This window comes from Cadophora gregata, assembly GCF_030347475.1.
Source record: "Cadophora gregata isolate MNR1 chromosome Unknown scaffold_9, whole genome shotgun sequence".
NCBI classification, from domain to species: Eukaryota; Fungi; Ascomycota; class Leotiomycetes; order Helotiales; family Ploettnerulaceae; genus Cadophora; species Cadophora gregata.
Genome location: NW_026695932.1, coordinates 1,180,655 through 1,197,782, shown reverse-complemented (window position 1 = coordinate 1,197,782; position 17,128 = coordinate 1,180,655). Strand labels below are relative to the sequence as shown.

The window sequence follows — 17,128 nt, the reverse complement described above, 5'->3', positions numbered from 1 at the left end:
GTTTTTGATGCAGCTGTTGCTCCATGATTGGTCTGGGCACGGGGACGGAGCGTGTTATACCACATGGCGTTGATGGCTGCTACTTATTTTGCTATTATTTTGTTGTTTGGCGGGAGCTACAGGACAGAGCCCGAGAAAATTATTCTCATGTACAGATAGAGAGCTTCATTCACATGAAAGAGATTGTTACATCTCTTAGCTGATACCAAATTAATATATACTTATATCTCACATGACTGTGAACTTCAGACGTCCTATGATTTTTATATTGTCAGCTTTCAATATGCATGTGTTATTTGCTTCTCCTTTTGCTCAGTGGCTGTGGCTCACATCAGGGGCGGCCTCGCCAACGGACAGCGGCGAGCTCTTCTGAATTCGTGTTAAGCAGTCGAGGAGTCGTGGCATGCATAGAGCACCAGTTGACTGAGGCTTACACGCAGAACATTTTTCAGTTCATCATCGTATTCTCATTATTTGAGCTCCTCCTCTGCAGACTCAAACCCCCAGCCTCTTCTACAACTCGTTTAAATTACACCTTCCTCCTCACCACCTGCGTCGCATTTCCACTTGCACTTCCTCCAACATTTCCATACACAATTCCATCCTCACTCGCCTGCTCAGCCCACGTACTCTTCAACCCCCAAACCTCCACCCCAATAACAGTCTCCTCGTTCAATCCCCCAGCCCTAATCTCAACTGTATCCAGCACGCCCTCGGGATAAAACGTCACTGTCCCACTGCTTCTTCCGCCATCCAAAAACACCTCGAGAATACTCCTGTCGATAACACCCTCTAGCGTGAATGTTCCATCTGGGTTAAGCACATTGCCGATGGAGAATTTATCCGTGAAGAAGGGGTTGGTTTGCCCGAAGCCGAGGACGTTGGCCCGGGAGAGCCAGAATGGATTGTCGCCACCGAAATAGAATCCACCAGAAACAGACTCCCGCGTGGACGAGGAGGAGAACGTGAAGTTGAGTGTACCCTGTGCGCGTGAGAGAGCAGGGAGCTTAGTCACGTTGACGCGGAAGTAGAGAGCGCCGCTGGACACGGAGCTGTAGGAGGCGAGGAGGGTGTTGTTGCCGAGGGAGGCATTGGTGATGAGGGGTTCTGGGAGGAGGATGGGGGACAGGTCGTAGGGTGTGCTGATTAGAGCCCAGCCTGTGCGGGTGGCGTTGGAGACGAGGTAGGAACGCCGGGGAACGCCCATGGCGGAACGCCAGCCTTCTTGGGTACCGGTGGGCACCTGTTGGGCGTATTGCCAGTTGGAGGACCATGCTGCGAAGGGTGTTAGTGGTACGATTCGATGGCGTAGTGTATTTGGAAGAAGCGAGCAATGGAGAGGAGACGAGAAGTGAAGAGTTGGAGCTGGGACAAAAGCTTACCGATGAAAACAGGATCAGCCTCTTCAGGCAATCCATAGAAGAACTGCCCAGCATAACTATCCTTTCCAAAATCCGCAATCCTAGCTGCTCCGTCCACAGCCTCAAAATGCGTCCCGTTGAAACTTCCAGGGAAGTATTCCGTGATCGAACCACCCAAAGGCGCACCAGGGTTAACACTGATCGCCAACAGCCACATCTTGTCTCCGCCTAGCACAGGCATGGAGACCAAGTTCGGGCATTCATATTGCAGGCCGAGAAGACCGTGCGATGTGAAGTTCGAGGCGTGAGTCCAGGATTTGAGATCAGGGGAGGTGAAGATACCGATCACGAATTCTTGGGCATAGGCGATAACCATCACCCAGTGATCCTCGTACCAAATGACTTTCGGGTCACGGAATTGGGTTGATGGTGGAGAGGCGCGGAGGACGGGGTTGGAGGTGTAATTGGTGAAGGTGTAGCCGCCGTCGAAGGAGTAGGCAATCTCTTGCGTCTGCTCGGCTGCGGTGTTAAGTGTGTAGATTGCTACTACGCCATCTGTCTGGTTGGGGAAGAAGCCGGATGTGTTGTTTGTATCAATCACGATGCTACCGGAGAAAATCTGGGAATTGGGGGTGGCGAAGATGGCGATCTTCTCGTTTTGCCAGGTGTAGAGATCTTTGGATGTGGCATGTCCCCAGTGCTGGTTTCCTGCTACTGTTGAGGTAGGGTTGTCTGGTTTGTGTGTTAGCATGGAGTGTTCTTGTTGTAGTGGTGGAGAAATTTACATTGGTAGTAGAGATGCCATGTTCCATTGCTGTCCAAGAAACACCCATTCGGGTCATTCATGAAATTACTGGGTGGTGAGAAATGGACCTGTGGACGCCATTGGCCATTGTAGTCACCTGCTCGCCAATTAATATATACTTTTGTTAAACCTTGACCCCATGGGGTAGCCGAGAGCAGCCTTTTGAAAACACAACACTTTATGGGAAGAGGTGCTAACCTGGAATGGGCGCATCTGTCGGAACTCCAGCATCGAATGCTGTAGTCGTTGCAGGAGTAAGAGCGGTTGAAGCGTTCTGTGCAACTGCAATCGCAGCAAAGGCAAGACTTAGGAACAACATGATGGTTGGGATCGATTGGCTTGGGCTCTGACGAACTGGGGAGACAGTTTCGAGGCGGGATGAAGTACCGTCTTTATAGCTTTCTGACGGCACGTCTTCGCCTTCTCGATCGAGTAGGCAGTCGTACTCCATTGCAGTAGTCATTTTCAGATTGACTTTTTACTCTTTACCCATTCTCCTCTTCCTTCTCCTCATCTGACTAGGAAGCACACAGGTATGACGGGGGTTTACCAAGGAGCAGCCGCTTGACAGGCCCATCTCCAATCTCCAGATTCCCCTCACTGGTAATTTTCTGCGGGGTCTGGGACCAGCACTCTTAAGTCTTGCCAGTAGGAAAGGAGGGGTAGGTTGACAAGCGGGGAGAAGGCGAGCGAGCGGCTCCAAAACATGGATGCAATCGTCAATGACAAGGAGACTAGCACTCGTCGGACCGACAAGCACGACTGAAAAGTGGCCGTCGGGCTGCTGTCGTGCGTCAGGGAAGGGACTCACGACTCACGGTCCTGGTGGGAGTATGCCGGGTGAACTACACTACACCGTCATCGCGGCTGGACTTTTCGGGTGAATTATTCTCGTCCCATCCATGGCAGAGACTGGCAGAGACTGGCAGAGACTGGCAGAGACTGGCAGAGACTGGCAGAGACTGGCAGTCGATGCCAACAATTGGAAAACTTGGCGAGGGGGAGGCGGCGCCGCGGCGGATACAGTACATATTCTCCTCTCCATGGAGTACCCGAGTACCCTTGCTTCGTACCTACCTAGGTAAACATGCTCGCATCCTAGCAACTTTATCCAGTAAATTTATCTGGGTTTGATTGTCTAACAGCAGTCCAGCACTTTACTTTCCACTCTGAAACTCATAACAGCGGCAACAGATCCAGAAACCCCATAATAAAAAGTCGCGATGTTGTGTTCCATTGTCATGAAAGTCTCAAAGCCCCGCCTCCACCACCTCTTTACGCGCTTCAGAGCAGCGCATCCAATCGTTCCGTCCCTGCGACCCCCCGAGTCCAGCCCTGACCACTCGGAAGACGGCCTGTCGCGTCTTCTCATTCATAACAAAGAGCCACCAGGGGAGCGAGGGGCGAGCCGATGAAACGCTTATTACTGTATTGGGTATTTGTTTTGATCTGGCCTTGCATTGACATGAGCCCTGAGGAGCAGAGTCGCGATGTCGACCGCGACGTGAGGTCTCCTTGACGGTCTCTGCTCTGGTAGCTGCTGCACCATGGTGGAGAGGGATATCGAGCGTGCTTTGGTACTATCCTCTCTTAACTCAGCATTGTGCTTCTCTTCTTCATCTTCTTTCTTCAAATTGCGAGTTCGCAACCTTACAACAATTCATGTTCTGGGTTGTCGTTCTGGCTGGCTGAAAAGTGAAGTCGTCTATCGTGAATTGCAACGTGCAACTGGCTTAGGGCGCTTGATTCGGCTTAGCGTACTCCGGACTTCGAGTTCACAACCTCCCCTTACGCATACGATTGTCGAGCTCCCGCCTGCACGAACAACAATAACGACGCCCAATTCAACCTCTCGCGGACTACGGCTGTTGCGTGTGGTGGAGGACTCTTGCCGGCAATCTTGCAGTCGATGCAATTGTGAAGAAGGCTGAGAAGGACAATAATCATCGCTTGGGGTCGGAGAACGAGGCGATTGCGGTGGCAGGGCAACAATTGATTGTCAATAACAACATCTCAATTCCACGACTATTGCGCGTAACGACGAGCTTGCTTTCTTCGGAGCTTCAAACATTTGTGGACGGTCAACCAGTCGAGACCGACTCACCAGAGGCTGTAGAGCAGCGGCAGATCTGAAATCGAGCTCGAGACGGATCTTCGCAACTCATTCCTGCTTCAACCAAACAACACCATGGGGGCCCAAGAAGAGCTGTTCACCTCTGTGATATCTCGTGCGCATATTGCAAAAGCTGCAAATTCTCTCAATACACCGCCTGTGGCTACTCCACCCCGCAGCGCTACCCCTCGTCCAGCGGGCGAGAAGAGGAAATCAGATCGGAAGGCGGCAGAGGAGAATGCGCGACATGGAAGATCTTCTGGGACACCTGGTGCTTCAGCGATCGATGCGAATGACTTGAGCAAAGCGCTCTTGAAGGAATTTGAAGATGCTGGAAGGCCGCGAGATGTGACGCCTGGAGGAAGCCCAAGCAGAAAGCGGCAACGAGTGTATGGTGACAGGTGAGCACGTTACTTTTCTGTCAAGGAATGTGGCTGGGCTGGAGGCTGCAAGCTGCGAAGAGAAGGCAGATGTCATAGGACGACGCAATTGATCTTCAGACAGTCAGCTTCCTGTGCACCCGCTGTCACTTCAGCTCTGGCGTGGCGAGTAGGATTTGGGAACATGCAAAATGCTGACTATTGCAGATTCATTCCGAATCGAGAAGGACAGGATCTTCAAGCCAGCTTCAGTCTACTTCATGATGATGGATCTCCGGCAACTCCCTCTAAACAGAAAAAGCGTACTCCTCATGGCGAGCTTCATTTCCAAAAGAGTAAGCAGGAGAAGAATTATAAAATTCAACCCTTTTCGCTGACTTAATCTTTTAGCTGAAGAAGCAAACCGAACATTTTCGACGTTACTTCGACATGAGATCTTTGATACGACTATCCCACAACCCACACCCCCAGATCTCTCGCCAGATCCCTCCCGCTTACCATCATCTCATTCGACGACCGTTCATGACCCGACACGCTCACATACACCCCCTAATAATACATCTAATACATCTCTTCCAGCCTCTATGACACCCTCGACTCCTCACAAGAACCTCTTTACATATATGTCACCGAGACATCACACAAATATTGCTGGACACCCCACCCCCTCAAGGACACCCCAGAGTCGACATGGCCCGCATCTTGACTCCAGGTCAGAGCTTTACAGTCTATCTCCTGTACGACTTGGCAGCCAGCAGATGTTGTTGAGCCCGAGGAAACAGCCCCGGGCTGTGAGCAAAGTACCCTACAAGGTTCTGGATGCACCAGATTTAGCGGATGATTTCTATCTTAACCTTGTAGACTGGGGCAGTAGCAATGTGCTTGGTGTAGGACTTGGAAGCTGTGTGTACATGTGGAATTCACAATCTGGTCGAGTCAACAAGCTATGTGAGCTCCAGGATGATACTGTCACGAGCGTGTCTTGGATTCAACGAGGCTCACATATTGCCATCGGCACTGGGAAAGGATTTGTTCAAATCTGGGATGCCGAACGAGTACGGCGACTAAGGACTATGACAGGACATACGGCACGGGTCGGAGCACTTGCTTGGAATGATCATATTCTCACCTCTGGCTCTCGTGATCGATTGATATATCATCGCGATGTTCGTGCACCGGATCAATGGCTCCGAAAGCTTGTAGGACACAAGCAAGAAGTCTGTGGACTACGGTGGAACTGTGAAGATGGGCAGCTTGCTTCTGGTGGGAACGATAACAAGCTCATGGTCTGGGACAAGCTGAACGAGACTCCTCTCTGGAAGTTCAGTGAACACACAGCAGCTGTCAAAGCAATTGCCTGGTCACCTCATCAGCGTGGACTTCTCGCATCTGGAGGTGGAACAGCAGATCGAAGAATCATTTTTCACGATACATTGCGAGGTACCGTCGTCAACGAGATTGACACTGGATCCCAAGTCTGCAACCTCGCTTGGAGTAAGAACAGCAACGAGATTGTCAGCACGCACGGCTACTCCCAAAATCAAATCGTCGTGTGGAAGTATCCCAGCATGAGCCAAGTTGTGAGCCTAACAGGGCACACCTACCGTGTCTTGTACCTGGCCATGAGTCCTGACGGACGAACAATCGTAACCGGTGCGGGCGACGAAACTCTACGCTTCTGGAACGTATTCGGCAGGAAACCCGGACAAAGAGAGGATGGCGACGCAGGGGGCGGTGGAAAGCTTGGGGACTGGGGTGTGATTAGATGAGCGGCATCATCGCTCGTATCTTGGCTTTTGCGCTCATGGCTGTCATCCGCAAGACATAGATGGCGGAGGTTTGACAGGTGAATGGAGGAAGAGAGGCAGGCGTGGAGTGATCTTTCGAACAAGCATAACTGGCGTTTTCGGAATGTGCTAATATGGTACTGGAACAATGGGGTACACTATGGGACATGGTTCTGGTCTGGTTTACATTACGCATTTTCATGAAACGAGCGAGCGAGTGAGCGGCAACCGGAATGGGTTATTTTTGGGATCATTTGCTGTTTTGCTTGTTGCCTTTGCTTGCGATTTGAGCATAAGCAAATGCAGAACATATGTGTGTCGCGACCGCCGTCATATCATATGAGGCTGGCTGGTTGACACGGTGGCTAGATGGATGCATGCATGGATTCAGAGAAATATTCTACGCCGATAGCTAGGCAGGCTCTGTTTTGTGCACCTTGATTGACAAGCAGCTTAGCTGAGGTAGCAAGCTCGCTAGCTAGTGAGAATGCAGGACACTGCGAACGTAATCAATCTCAACTACCTAGATATCGTACACTTCGAGCTCCTTATTTATTCACAGGGTTGTAAGTGGTGATGTGAGAATCATCATTGATTTCAATTGGAAGTGGGGTATTATCATAATATCTTGAAACTGATGGACTACTATTCATTCATGCCTCATCAAAACAGACTAAGCGAAACAAACGATGGCGCCGTGGTATATCCTCCAACTTTCCCTGCCTTCCATTCTCGATGCCGAAACCAAACCAGACCCAACGCAATATACTGTCATAAACCATTGCCAAACCACAATTCGCTCCTTGTAAGGGAATATACTCTAGCTGCCCCCTGACATTTCATTCAGAAGGAGCTTGATACTGAGAAAGTTTAAACCCAAAATAAGAGATAGAGAAAAGCTCCAGAATCATTGAGGCAGGTCTCCAATCTTCCGCTCGCGTGCCACGTCCCTCGCTCCTCCATCCATGTCCATGCCCGAACTGCCTCCTTGGTCGTTCAAGAGAGGTATTCTATCAATACTCCTGCTCCGGGAATGGCCTTTATCCCCACCGTCACCCTCCAGTACAGCACCCAGCTCGGCACCTCCATCCGGCCTCGGCGTCATCAGCGGCGAGGTGATCATGTCCGGACTATTCTGCCACTTCAAGACCTCCTTCTTCATAGCCTCCAACTCGTTTTGAAAGCGCTTCCCAAACACGTCAATATAGTACGTCGCACCATTGTACACCGACCAGCAGAATACCGCCATCAGGAAAGTGGCTGATGCGTAACGGTACCAGAACCATATAGGGCATGGCAGCATAGTGGCCACGGCGTATGAGTACTGGATCATCATGAATGCCGGTTCCTGGAGAGAATTAGGGAGGGACAGCACGAGCTTGCCAATCCAGGCTTTGGAATAGGACTTTCGCAGCCATGTGAAGGATGTTGGACGCCCCGCTGCGATCTTCTCGCGGCGCCGGACAGTGATGAGGAAATGGTAGGAGAGTTGCCAGATTGCGTAAGGAATGGTGGACCAGAGTGTCATTGCCAGCAAGCCGTAATGTGTCTTCGAACCTGGTGGTGAGGTCTTGATCGTCCAGATTGCTGGGAATCGATCGTGTTGGTGGGCTGGTGTGATGAGATGGACCAAGCAATGCAGTGTCACGCAGGGCATGATGTGGATGAATAGACTGGTGACTTTGTCGAAGCTGTGGAAGACCATGCTATTCCTCCACATGGCAATGGCGATGGCATTGTTTCCGAATGCCAGGCAGTAGGTGCTGATGAATAGGCGTTTGGAGTTCGGGAAGAACCATATTGTCAAGACGCACATGAAGTTGACAAAGTAGCAGAGGTCTGCTAGGAAGTAATGGTAGCCTCGTTTGTGATAGGTGTAGTATCGGATGGGCATGAAGTAGAGAAGTTGAGCCGTGTACCAGTAGTGGAAGAATTCGGGGTACCCTCCGATCAGATATCCGCTGATGAGAACGTTCAACACACCGCAAATGAATGCGATCTTCTCTCGAGCCGTGACGAGCTTGGTATCATTCCAACGTCTTCCTAGCCTGTCGACATTCTCGCGCATCTTCTTTCTGTACCTGTCCAACTGCTCGTCTGCCGTTGGCACACGTCTCCTCCATTGTTCCACCACACGATCTTTGGCATACGAGCCCCGCGTTTTCAAAGCATCTCGTTGCTTTCGAACCTTGTCGGTTTGTGCTGATATGTTGCGTTGAAGCTTTTCTAACTGTTGAGGAAGTGCGAAATTGTCTAGTAAATCAAAGACTGTAAGTCTCTCAAGTGGGGGAAATGCTTCCCAATCCTCTTGATATGATGAGCTTCCTGAGAAGGACGGGTTTCGTGAGAGTCGCGGGCTTCCGGGAGTTGACGAGGACATGACAGGTGTTTTGCTTCCATCAGGCGGCGAGGAGCCCGTTGAAGCACTTTGAACGCGTGCCAACTCTGGAGATAATCTGCCGCTGTCTATGGCCTGCTCAGAGCCTGGTATGGGTATAGGTTCCGACATCTCGAATATAGTACGGGTGTGGACAGTGGATGAAGAGACCCCGAATGAGACCCTTCGAAGAAGACTTCCTCCTTTTAAAACTAAACCGTCAGCCATGGGAATTGTGTTGATTCCAGAGCATGTAAATAAAAGAGCAGAAGGACTGGTTTCTGTCCATGAGAGCCTTATGCAGCAGTAGCTTACCTCGGAGTAGGATCTGAGTAAGGTAGTCGTTCTAACGTCAACTAGGTTGCTCAAGTGATCAGAAGCGCGACCGCATGTGGCCAAAATATGCGGTGAATCGATTTCGGCAGCTGAAGATTAATAAGAGAGGCTAGAGCGGATGATACAGCGTTGTAGAGGAGATAGTTGCGCGTGGGCGATGGCGATATCTACGCGTAAGTGGTTGGAACCGTGTAGTTGAAGGTCGTGAGAGAATGGTTGGCTCAGAATCGTCTATGGTGCTGGCTTTGGACTCGACGTTTTGCGGATCGTGCAAAACATTGAATAAAGAACCTTGCTGCTTCGGGATTATGTTCTTTGTGGGATACCCTTCGTACGGTTATTGCATTGAGACATGTGTCATGGAAAGGAAAGTCACAAGCAGGCAAGGTTTCATTTGGGAGCTCTCTCACGCCTCCGTCATAGTACAGCTGAATCCCCATAACTTTTGGCACAGCGGCCCGTCGATTTTCCGACTTGATACACGTGACTGTAGACACTCAGACAAGCGCGACCATCTCGACGCGATCGCGACTTCCAAATGCCTCTCCCTCCTGACCGCATCAACAACCCCTCACCTTTGACGTCGCCGCCTGAGCAAGTTCGAGGTCCAGAATCTTGCGCTGTATTTCAATGCGCTTGGACAGAACAATTTCTCCATTGTGACCACTTCAGTCGACAATCCCACCTCGCAAAGAGCGCCCCTCTCTCCATATCGAAAACGCGTCAGATTCAACATGGGAAAGTTAATACGACTAGAACTCTTCAGTAAGTCGGTCGCAAACCGTCTTGAATCCCTGGGCTCACAGGTGTATAGACTTCAAGTCCTATAAGGGCCATCACACTCTCCTTTTCGGCGATTCCTACTTCACATCGATTATCGGTCCCAATGGCTCGGGAAAATCGAATTCGTAAGTAGTACAAGGCGAATCAAGGAGTGTCTATACTGATTCAATGCAGAATGGATGCCATTTCTTTCGTGCTTGGTATCAAATCATCCCATCTTCGCTCCGCGCATCTTCGAGATCTTGTCTACCGCGGCCGCGTTCTGAAAACCTCCAAGATCAATGATGATGGCTCTGCGGCTGCACCTGCCGCAAATGGCAATGCGAATGGTGATGGCGAGGCATCGGATGAGGAGACACAGTCTCAGCGTCCTGGTCGAAACGATCCGAAGAGCGCGTGGGTGATGGCTGTCTACGAAGATGATGCTGGAGATGAGCAGAAATGGAAACGCACAATTACCAGTCAAGGATCAAGCGAATACAGAATCAACGAGCGTGTAGTTACTGCGCAACAGTACAACGAGTCGTTGGAGACTGAGAATATTCTGATCAAAGCCCGAAACTTCCTTGTCTTCCAGGGAGATGTTGAGGCAATCGCGTCGCAGTCACCAAAAGATCTTACGCGATTGATTGAACAGATATCCGGAAGCTTGGAATACAAGGCCGAATACGAGCGCTTACAGGAGGAGTCGGAACAGGCTGCTGAAAATCAGAACTACAACCTTCACCGACGCCGTGGCATCAACTCCGAGATCAAGCAATATCAAGAACAAAAGAAGGAAGCCGAAGCATTTCAAGCGAAGGCAGACGAACGCGACGACGCAATTGTCACTCACATCTTGTGGAAACTTTACCATTTCCAGCGCGTCATGGAAGAGTCAACCGCCAGTATTCAGGAACATCAAGAGAATCTGAAGGAGTACCGCCGAGGTGTTGAGAAGTACGAGAAAACCCTCGATGAAGCCCGCCAAGCTCAGACCAAGGTCAGCAAAGATGTCGCCAAGGTGGAGAAGAGTATCAAGAAAAAGGAAAAGGACGTTGAAGCCAAGGAGAATGACTTGGTCCCGATTGTTGAGAAGGTCGATGTCAGCAACAAAGAAATTGTGATGATCCGGCGGAGGATCGAAAGCGTCATTAAGGAACGCGATAGTCAAGTCGCGGCAATTCAGAAGACGAAGAAGGATTTAGCGACCGTCGAGAAGGCCGAAAAGCAGTTCGAACTCCAGTGGCAAGAGACTTTGAAAAAACAAGGGAAGCAGCTGAGCGAGGCCGATTTCAAAGAATACAACAGTCTCCGATCTCAGGTTGTTGCCAAAACCGCGAGCAATCAGTCCAAGTTGGACAACCTAGTCCGACAAATGAAGACGGATGAAGTCACCGTCAATAGTCTTAAGGGAAAAGTCGAGACCCTTCAGGCTGCCGTTGAAAAATACGAGGCCGAAGTTGCTTCTATCAACGAGCGGAAAGAAGCTACGAAGCTGTCCGTGAAAGAAATCTCCAAGAATATCGACGCCAAGAAGAGAGAGTTCAACCACATCCAGTCTGAACGAGTACGAATTAATCAACTGCACACGGAAAAGGAAGAAAAGCTCCAAGCTCTGATGAAGACGATCGATGAAGCAAATTTTGGTCGAAGACAAAATGCAAAGGAGCAGCGGACCAAAGACACAATTGTTGCGCTCAAGCGCCTATATCCTGGAGTCCGTGGTCGTGTCGGTGATCTTTGCAAACCAAAGCAGAAGAAATTTGAGGAGGCCGTCAGTACTGCTCTGGGTCGAGACTTTGACTCCGTGGTTGTCGACACAGAAAAGATCGGGACAGAATGCGTGCAATATCTCAAGGACCAGCGAGCAAGCCCTATGACCTTCATTCCCCTCGACAACATCAAAGTTTCCGCTCCAGACGCCAATTTGAAAGGCCTGTCTAAGGCTCGCCTGACAATAGATACCATTGACTTTGATTCCTCCTTGGAACGAGCCATGGCCTATGCCTGTGGAAGTTCTATTGTTTGTGACGATCTGGCAACCGCCAAGGATATAGTTTATAGGAAGCACATGCAGGTCAAAGCCGTGACTTTGGAAGGATTCGTTATTTACAAGGACGGACCAATGACGGGTGGTCGTCTTCCTGAGAACAAAGGCAGCAAGCGAAAATTTGGAGATGATGAGATTGAAAAGCTGAGAGCCCAGGCTGAGAGGTTCCGAGAGGAGATTGAGGCACTTCCTAAAGTCAATCGGAGAGGCACAGCAGAGGAGGCACTTCAGAGTGACCTGGGCGCTCTCGAACAGCGTCTAGCTTATGCCAAAAGTGAGCTGGCTGCGTTTGAGCAGAATCTCACAAGCAAGAAAAAGGAGCTGGCAAATCAACAGCGCCAACTGCAGGAGATGACACCCAAGTACAGAGAAAAACAAGGTGAACTCGAGAGCATCACAGATACCGTCAACGAGTTCAAAGAAGCTGTCGCCAAAGTTCAAGACCAGATCTTTGCTGGATTCTGCAAGCGGCTAGGCTACTCAGATATTCGTGCATACGAAGCGCAGCAGGGTAGTCTAGAGCATGAAGCCGCCGAGGAGAAGAACAAATTTGTCGTACAGAAGCAAAGATTAGCTCGCCAAGTCGAATGGGAGTCTAATGAGCAAAAGGGAACGGATCAGCGAGTCAGGAGATTGGAGGATTCTGTCGAGGCTGTTGAGCGACACATTGAAGAGCTTGGTGAAAAGAAGCAAACCCTTGAGAATGCTATCGATGTGGACCGAGCGCAAATTACTGAACTCGAAGACGAGGTACACAAGTTGAAGGAGAAGCTTGCGGCGAAGAGTGAGAAGGTTAACCAGGCACGCAGCGAACTGCAAAAGCGAAGCAAGGAGATCGACAGCCGGACCAAGGCTATCGCATCCTTGGAGACCGAAGTACAGCGCAACGCTTCTGGCAGATACGCCTTGCTTCGACGTTGTAAGCTGGAACAGATCGCAATTCCTTTGACGGAGGAGTCGAGGAAGCTCGACTCGCTCCCTGTTGATGACAATGTCCTTCAAACCGACCCTGATGCGATGGACGTAGACGACGAAGATGATGAGGCAGCGGGGGAAGTAGTCAAGGATTATGGCATTGAAATCAGCTTCGAGGATCTTGAAGAGGATCTGAAAAAGGTAAGTCAATACATCATTCTTGTTGACTTGTCCCTAATGATATGGCAGCCTGATGAAGAAGAGGTCGAGGAACAACTGTTGCAACGAATAGCCGACCTAACTTCGGAACTTGAAAAACTCAATCCCAATATGAGAGCTATTGACCGCCTGGACGGTGTTGAGGCTCGTCTCAAATCCACTGAAAAGGATTTTGAGGATGCCCGGAAAGCAGCTAAGAAGTCAAGAGAAGCCTTTCAAGAAGTCAAAGAGAAGCGCTTCGATCTTTTCAACAAAGCGTTTACACACATCTCCGAACAGATCACTCATGTTTACAAGGACCTGACACGATCTTCGGCTTTCCCTCTCGGAGGTCAAGCATATCTTGATATTGAAGATAGCGACGCGCCCTACCTGTCAGGAATCAAGTACCATGCCATGCCTCCTTTGAAGCGATTCCGCGATATGGAGCACCTTTCGGGTGGAGAAAAGACGATGGCCGCCCTTGCACTTCTATTCGCGGTTCACTCGTATCAGCCAAGTCCTTTCTTCGTACTTGATGAGGTCGATGCTGCGCTTGACAATGCCAATGTCGAGAAGATCAAGAATTATATTCGGGAGCATGCTGGTCCTGGAATGCAATTCATAGTTATCAGTCTGAAAACTGGTCTTTTCCAGGGTAGTGAGAGCTTGGTTGGTGTATTCAGGGACCAGGAGGCCAATAGCTCCAAAACTTTGACCCTCGACGTAAGTTGTACTTATTCTAAAGTGATATCAGCATACTGACTCTAGTTTAGCTGCGTAAATACGTCTGATTTTTACTTTGCATTTGGTTTCGGTTCATGGTTGAGGAGTGGGAAACTTGACAGTCTCGCTGGCGGTGGCAAGTCGTCGGCATCAAGCATGATTACGAGGAAGCAGGGATCTCGAATGAGGTGGGGGGTGGTATATATGTTGGATGTAAGTGTTTCTACCTTGGGGTTCGGAGCTAGGAATTTGCTATGCGGCTCTTTTGCACATGAGACGTTTCTCTGCCAATTGGAGTGGAGAGATGAGGAAAGATTGATCTTTATTTCCTGCCTGTATTCTTGGCCCTATGTCGCTCCAGCATGTGAGCATCTACGCTGTCCTTGGGCAATTAGACATCCCTCACCAAGTGGTCATTGCCTTAAAAGTTGCCCTTGTGCCATCTTGCATTGTCCACCTTTTGGGATAATTGCACAATGAGTTCTGATCACCTTGAGTATCACTGTTTTGCGCACTCCAACCGCGCTCCAGTCAAAATCTGCATTAGCTCTCTCCTACCGACTTCCTTCACTTCGATGCAAGAGTTTCGATGGAGTGTTCCAATTGGATCCCGAATCGCAATTCTGTTTACCGCCAGTACTACATTCAGATTTGCTTAAAATGTCTTGGCTCGAATCTAAGCAGATCGTACGAAGTGGCAGTATGGTGTAAGCGTCGAAGTTTACGTTTCGTCACAGTGCCCGGGAAATTAGTAGATTCATTGTTAGGACAGAGCGGATCTCTGCTCTGCGTTCCGGGAAACTTAAGGTACCGGATTTTCAACGGATCATGCTGCTCTGAGTGCCTGATGAACTAGGTATTCTCAAGGCAGGTTCAGTTCGCACGTTGGCAACCAATCAGTATTAGAACTTCACTTGATGTGAATGCTGCAAAGGTACCTTCGACAATAAAACGTGCTAAAAGTATATTAATAAGTGACGTTGCAATTACTAGTGTATTTCTACAGCAATCCCCCCTTTGTTGATTTGCCAAGTTGTGCTAGTTGTAATGCCCCTACATAACCTGATTCCTAATCAAACTATAGAGGAGTCTTGCACCGGCAAAGACGGCGGGAAAGTATCAAGCTTGATACGAGAGCTTTGAGTGGTAGGCGTGTGAAGTCCAAGGTCACCAGGCGCTTAAAAGCAGGCCAGCAGCTTCCGGCAAATTCTGACTGAGGAGCTCATGCAAGGTCTCAGAAGCGCAGTTTTGGGGTTGAAATCTCTTCCCATTCTAGATCTCAATGATATTTTCCATATTGAGACCTCTTGCTTGAAGGCTTTACTGGTACTTGCCTCCACATCCAGTGAATGGGCTACCTGGGCACGGTCACAATTAATCAATATATAACAACACATGCAGCATTCGAGATAAAGTGGTTCATAGTAGAAAGTGACTTGAAAATATCAGCAACGTGTAATGCAGATGTTGATGTCACGGCTAATACTTCACCCCGACGAGCTCTTGTAAGAAGTATTTGTATATGGTCGATGGGGCTGTGCCTCGTAACAAGATTTTCACGCCCAGGAAAAGCGTTGTTTCTTTCACAATCAGTATCTCGTTTATTATTCGATACAATAATGATATATTGCTACTCGAGTTTGTGAAGCAATCACAAGTCTGTGTAGCTTCCTTCACTCATCACCTTACCAACCTCGACAGAATTCGGTGCTAGCATCCTCCCCGAGTATGACAACCTCCTTCCCATTTGGAACAAACTCCTGATCTTTCCACCAAACATATCCCGCTGTCTATCTATAGTAATTTTATCCCTTGCAAGCGTTCAGCTTACCCAAATTTTCCAACGCCTCCAACAACCGCCCAGGCTCAGCTTCAACCTGAGACACTTTAAATTCTCCGACGCAGCAACCTGCAGCCCGCACCTATCACTTCGCACCCCTCTTTACAGCACACTTCAGCAGCGTTTTCGTGACATTAACCTGTTCCAAGACGTGTTTGCGATCAACTTGTATGTTTGGATGTCACTGAACGGAGACACGCTCTCAAAATATTGTGCATTCATGCCATGCAAGGCTTCTGATCGATCTTCACCTTGTCAACTGCGAAGTATTGGACGAACCGGTTTCAACGAGGCCGCTGATCTTCACGTCAGTGTGCAAATAAATCATACGAGATGCAGAGGTGCTGTGATAGCAGATTGGAGCTTGAATTCAAGGGATGTGGTTCTGATAATTTCCGAGGAAAGCCTCAAAAGTAAAAGTGACTGCCTAGATTTGAAAGTCTGGTAGCGAGGGGTCTGAGAGTATCGATTAATTTTTCCGTCTGGATTTGAAGGTTGTTTTGTTTGATGATGTTTATGCGGTTTAAGCTTTAAGTGTTTAGGGTTCGGTTTGATGATCAAACCCCCAGCCGAACACCCACCTTCGAGAAGGTCTCACAACCTCTCTCCAAAGAACAGATTTAACAGAGAACTGTCTGTCTGTTCAATTCAGATGATTCTCAATGTTATAAGCTTCAGTACATCAGCAACGGATATGTAGTGCAGCCAAGAATTGAAAGCCAAATTACAATTCGAGATGATGCTGCATGCAATCCATTTCCGGGTTTCACTAGCGAGCTGCTTCAATATTGACAACCGTGCAGCCTCCCCATCCCTCCCTTATGGAACCAACGACCCCCACTCCAATGCAGGTAACCGCCCTGATTGACCTCGTTACCAAACTTGTCGTCTGCGATGTGCATCAGAAAAGTCGACTTCTGATATATCGATGTGAGTGCTTCGCTGATTCGAGGTGTTTCTCATGGAAGCACCGAGGTCAAGTCAGGGTCATGTACTGCGCTGCGGAACTTGCATGCAGTTTACAGCTCGCTACCACTCTTTTGGATTGCTACTTGCAACAAAGGCATCTTTGTGACACTGTTTCTCGGGTTGCTTGCTTCTTCTGTTCCATGCGTGTTGAGTCTGACCCGAGTCTCTCAACCCAGCTTAGTATCCGCTCGAGTCAAGAGTTGATAGTTTGAGGTATGGCTTGCATAATCGCAACCACACTTCTGATTTGCTACTTGCAACAAAAAGTTGTTTCTTTCCCAAAACTGAGGCGGGTCATCGTCTTATTCGAAAAGTTCTTCGAGCACAGAGCCTTCCGGACCATAGTTTGATTACTGGCATGCAGTCTAAAGGCTCGCTGCCATTCTTCTGTATTGCTACTTGCAACAAGGGTCAGTCTTTTCGTTATATCCATTCATCGATGGCTATTCTTGTCTACTTCCACTCGGGATGTCTCCCAGCACAGAACGCTCCGGGATGATGGCCCC

General features: G+C 49.3%; 4 protein-coding genes across 6 annotated transcripts; 2 read left to right on the top strand and 2 right to left on the bottom strand.

The window, feature by feature from the left end:
• Positions 1–314: 314 nt before the first annotated feature.
• On the bottom strand, positions 315–4,041 carry ONS95_014710 (uncharacterized protein). The gene is made up of 5 exons (XM_058508381.1): positions 3,965–4,041; positions 2,365–3,907; positions 2,147–2,263; positions 1,383–2,093; positions 315–1,275 (listed from the first exon to the last, which is right to left on the bottom strand). Exons 2-5 carry the CDS (start codon positions 2,627–2,629, stop codon positions 530–532), a joined length of 1,839 nt encoding a protein of 612 aa, XP_058356068.1. The 5' UTR covers positions 2,630–3,907; positions 3,965–4,041; the 3' UTR covers positions 315–529.
• Positions 3,070–7,054, top strand: CDH1 (substrate-specific activator of APC-dependent proteolysis). Its single transcript, XM_058508380.1, has 3 exons — positions 3,070–4,680; positions 4,867–4,994; positions 5,050–7,054. Exons 1-3 carry the CDS (start codon positions 4,355–4,357, stop codon positions 6,426–6,428), a joined length of 1,833 nt encoding a protein of 610 aa, XP_058356067.1. The 5' UTR covers positions 3,070–4,354; the 3' UTR covers positions 6,429–7,054.
• ONS95_014708 (uncharacterized protein) lies at positions 7,055–9,542 on the bottom strand. Its single transcript, XM_058508379.1, has one exon. It carries the CDS (start codon positions 9,049–9,051, stop codon positions 7,354–7,356), a length of 1,698 nt encoding a protein of 565 aa, XP_058356066.1. The 5' UTR covers positions 9,052–9,542; the 3' UTR covers positions 7,055–7,353.
• A 162-nt stretch (positions 9,543–9,704) lies between these two features.
• SMC1 (Structural maintenance of chromosomes protein 1) lies at positions 9,705–15,234 on the top strand. 3 transcript variants are annotated; one of them, XM_058508376.1, is made up of 6 exons: positions 9,705–9,924; positions 9,974–10,067; positions 10,117–13,090; positions 13,139–13,813; positions 13,864–14,026; positions 14,898–15,234. In XM_058508376.1, exons 1-5 carry the CDS (start codon positions 9,894–9,896, stop codon positions 13,879–13,881), a joined length of 3,792 nt encoding a protein of 1,263 aa, XP_058356063.1. In that variant the 5' UTR covers positions 9,705–9,893; the 3' UTR covers positions 13,882–14,026; positions 14,898–15,234. The 3 variants fall into 3 exon arrangements, with proteins under 3 accessions (XP_058356063.1, XP_058356064.1, XP_058356065.1); XM_058508377.1 differs by lacking the exon at positions 14,898–15,234 and having other exon boundaries at positions 13,139–14,280; XM_058508378.1 differs by lacking the exon at positions 14,898–15,234 and having other exon boundaries at positions 9,705–10,067; positions 13,864–14,280.
• Positions 15,235–17,128: the final 1,894 nt, after the last annotated feature.

What these genes read in the sequence shown, in the direction of transcription:
- ONS95_014710 (XM_058508381.1), bottom strand. Translation starts at nt 2,629, where the DNA reads ATGACTACTGCAATGGAGTACGACTGCCTACTCGATCGAGAAGGCGAA. An exon ending in ATGGCATCTCTACTACCAAT is followed by an intron (nt 2,094 to 2,146) that starts GTAAATTTCTCC and finishes CACACAAACCAG; the next exon opens with ACAACCCTACCTCAACAGTA. An exon ending in GGCTGATCCTGTTTTCATCG is followed by an intron (nt 1,276 to 1,382) that starts GTAAGCTTTTGT and finishes CACCCTTCGCAG; the next exon opens with CATGGTCCTCCAACTGGCAA.
- CDH1 (XM_058508380.1), top strand. Translation starts at nt 4,355, where the DNA reads ATGGGGGCCCAAGAAGAGCTGTTCACCTCTGTGATATCTCGTGCGCAT. An exon ending in CAACGAGTGTATGGTGACAG is followed by an intron (nt 4,681 to 4,866) that starts GTGAGCACGTTA and finishes TGACTATTGCAG; the next exon opens with ATTCATTCCGAATCGAGAAG. An exon ending in CGAGCTTCATTTCCAAAAGA is followed by an intron (nt 4,995 to 5,049) that starts GTAAGCAGGAGA and finishes TTAATCTTTTAG; the next exon opens with CTGAAGAAGCAAACCGAACA.
- ONS95_014708 (XM_058508379.1), bottom strand. Translation starts at nt 9,051, where the DNA reads ATGGCTGACGGTTTAGTTTTAAAAGGAGGAAGTCTTCTTCGAAGGGTC.
- SMC1 (XM_058508377.1), top strand. Translation starts at nt 9,894, where the DNA reads ATGGGAAAGTTAATACGACTAGAACTCTTCA. An exon ending in AATACGACTAGAACTCTTCA is followed by an intron (nt 9,925 to 9,973) that starts GTAAGTCGGTCG and finishes ACAGGTGTATAG; the next exon opens with ACTTCAAGTCCTATAAGGGC. An exon ending in TTGAAGAGGATCTGAAAAAG is followed by an intron (nt 13,091 to 13,138) that starts GTAAGTCAATAC and finishes ATGATATGGCAG; the next exon opens with CCTGATGAAGAAGAGGTCGA.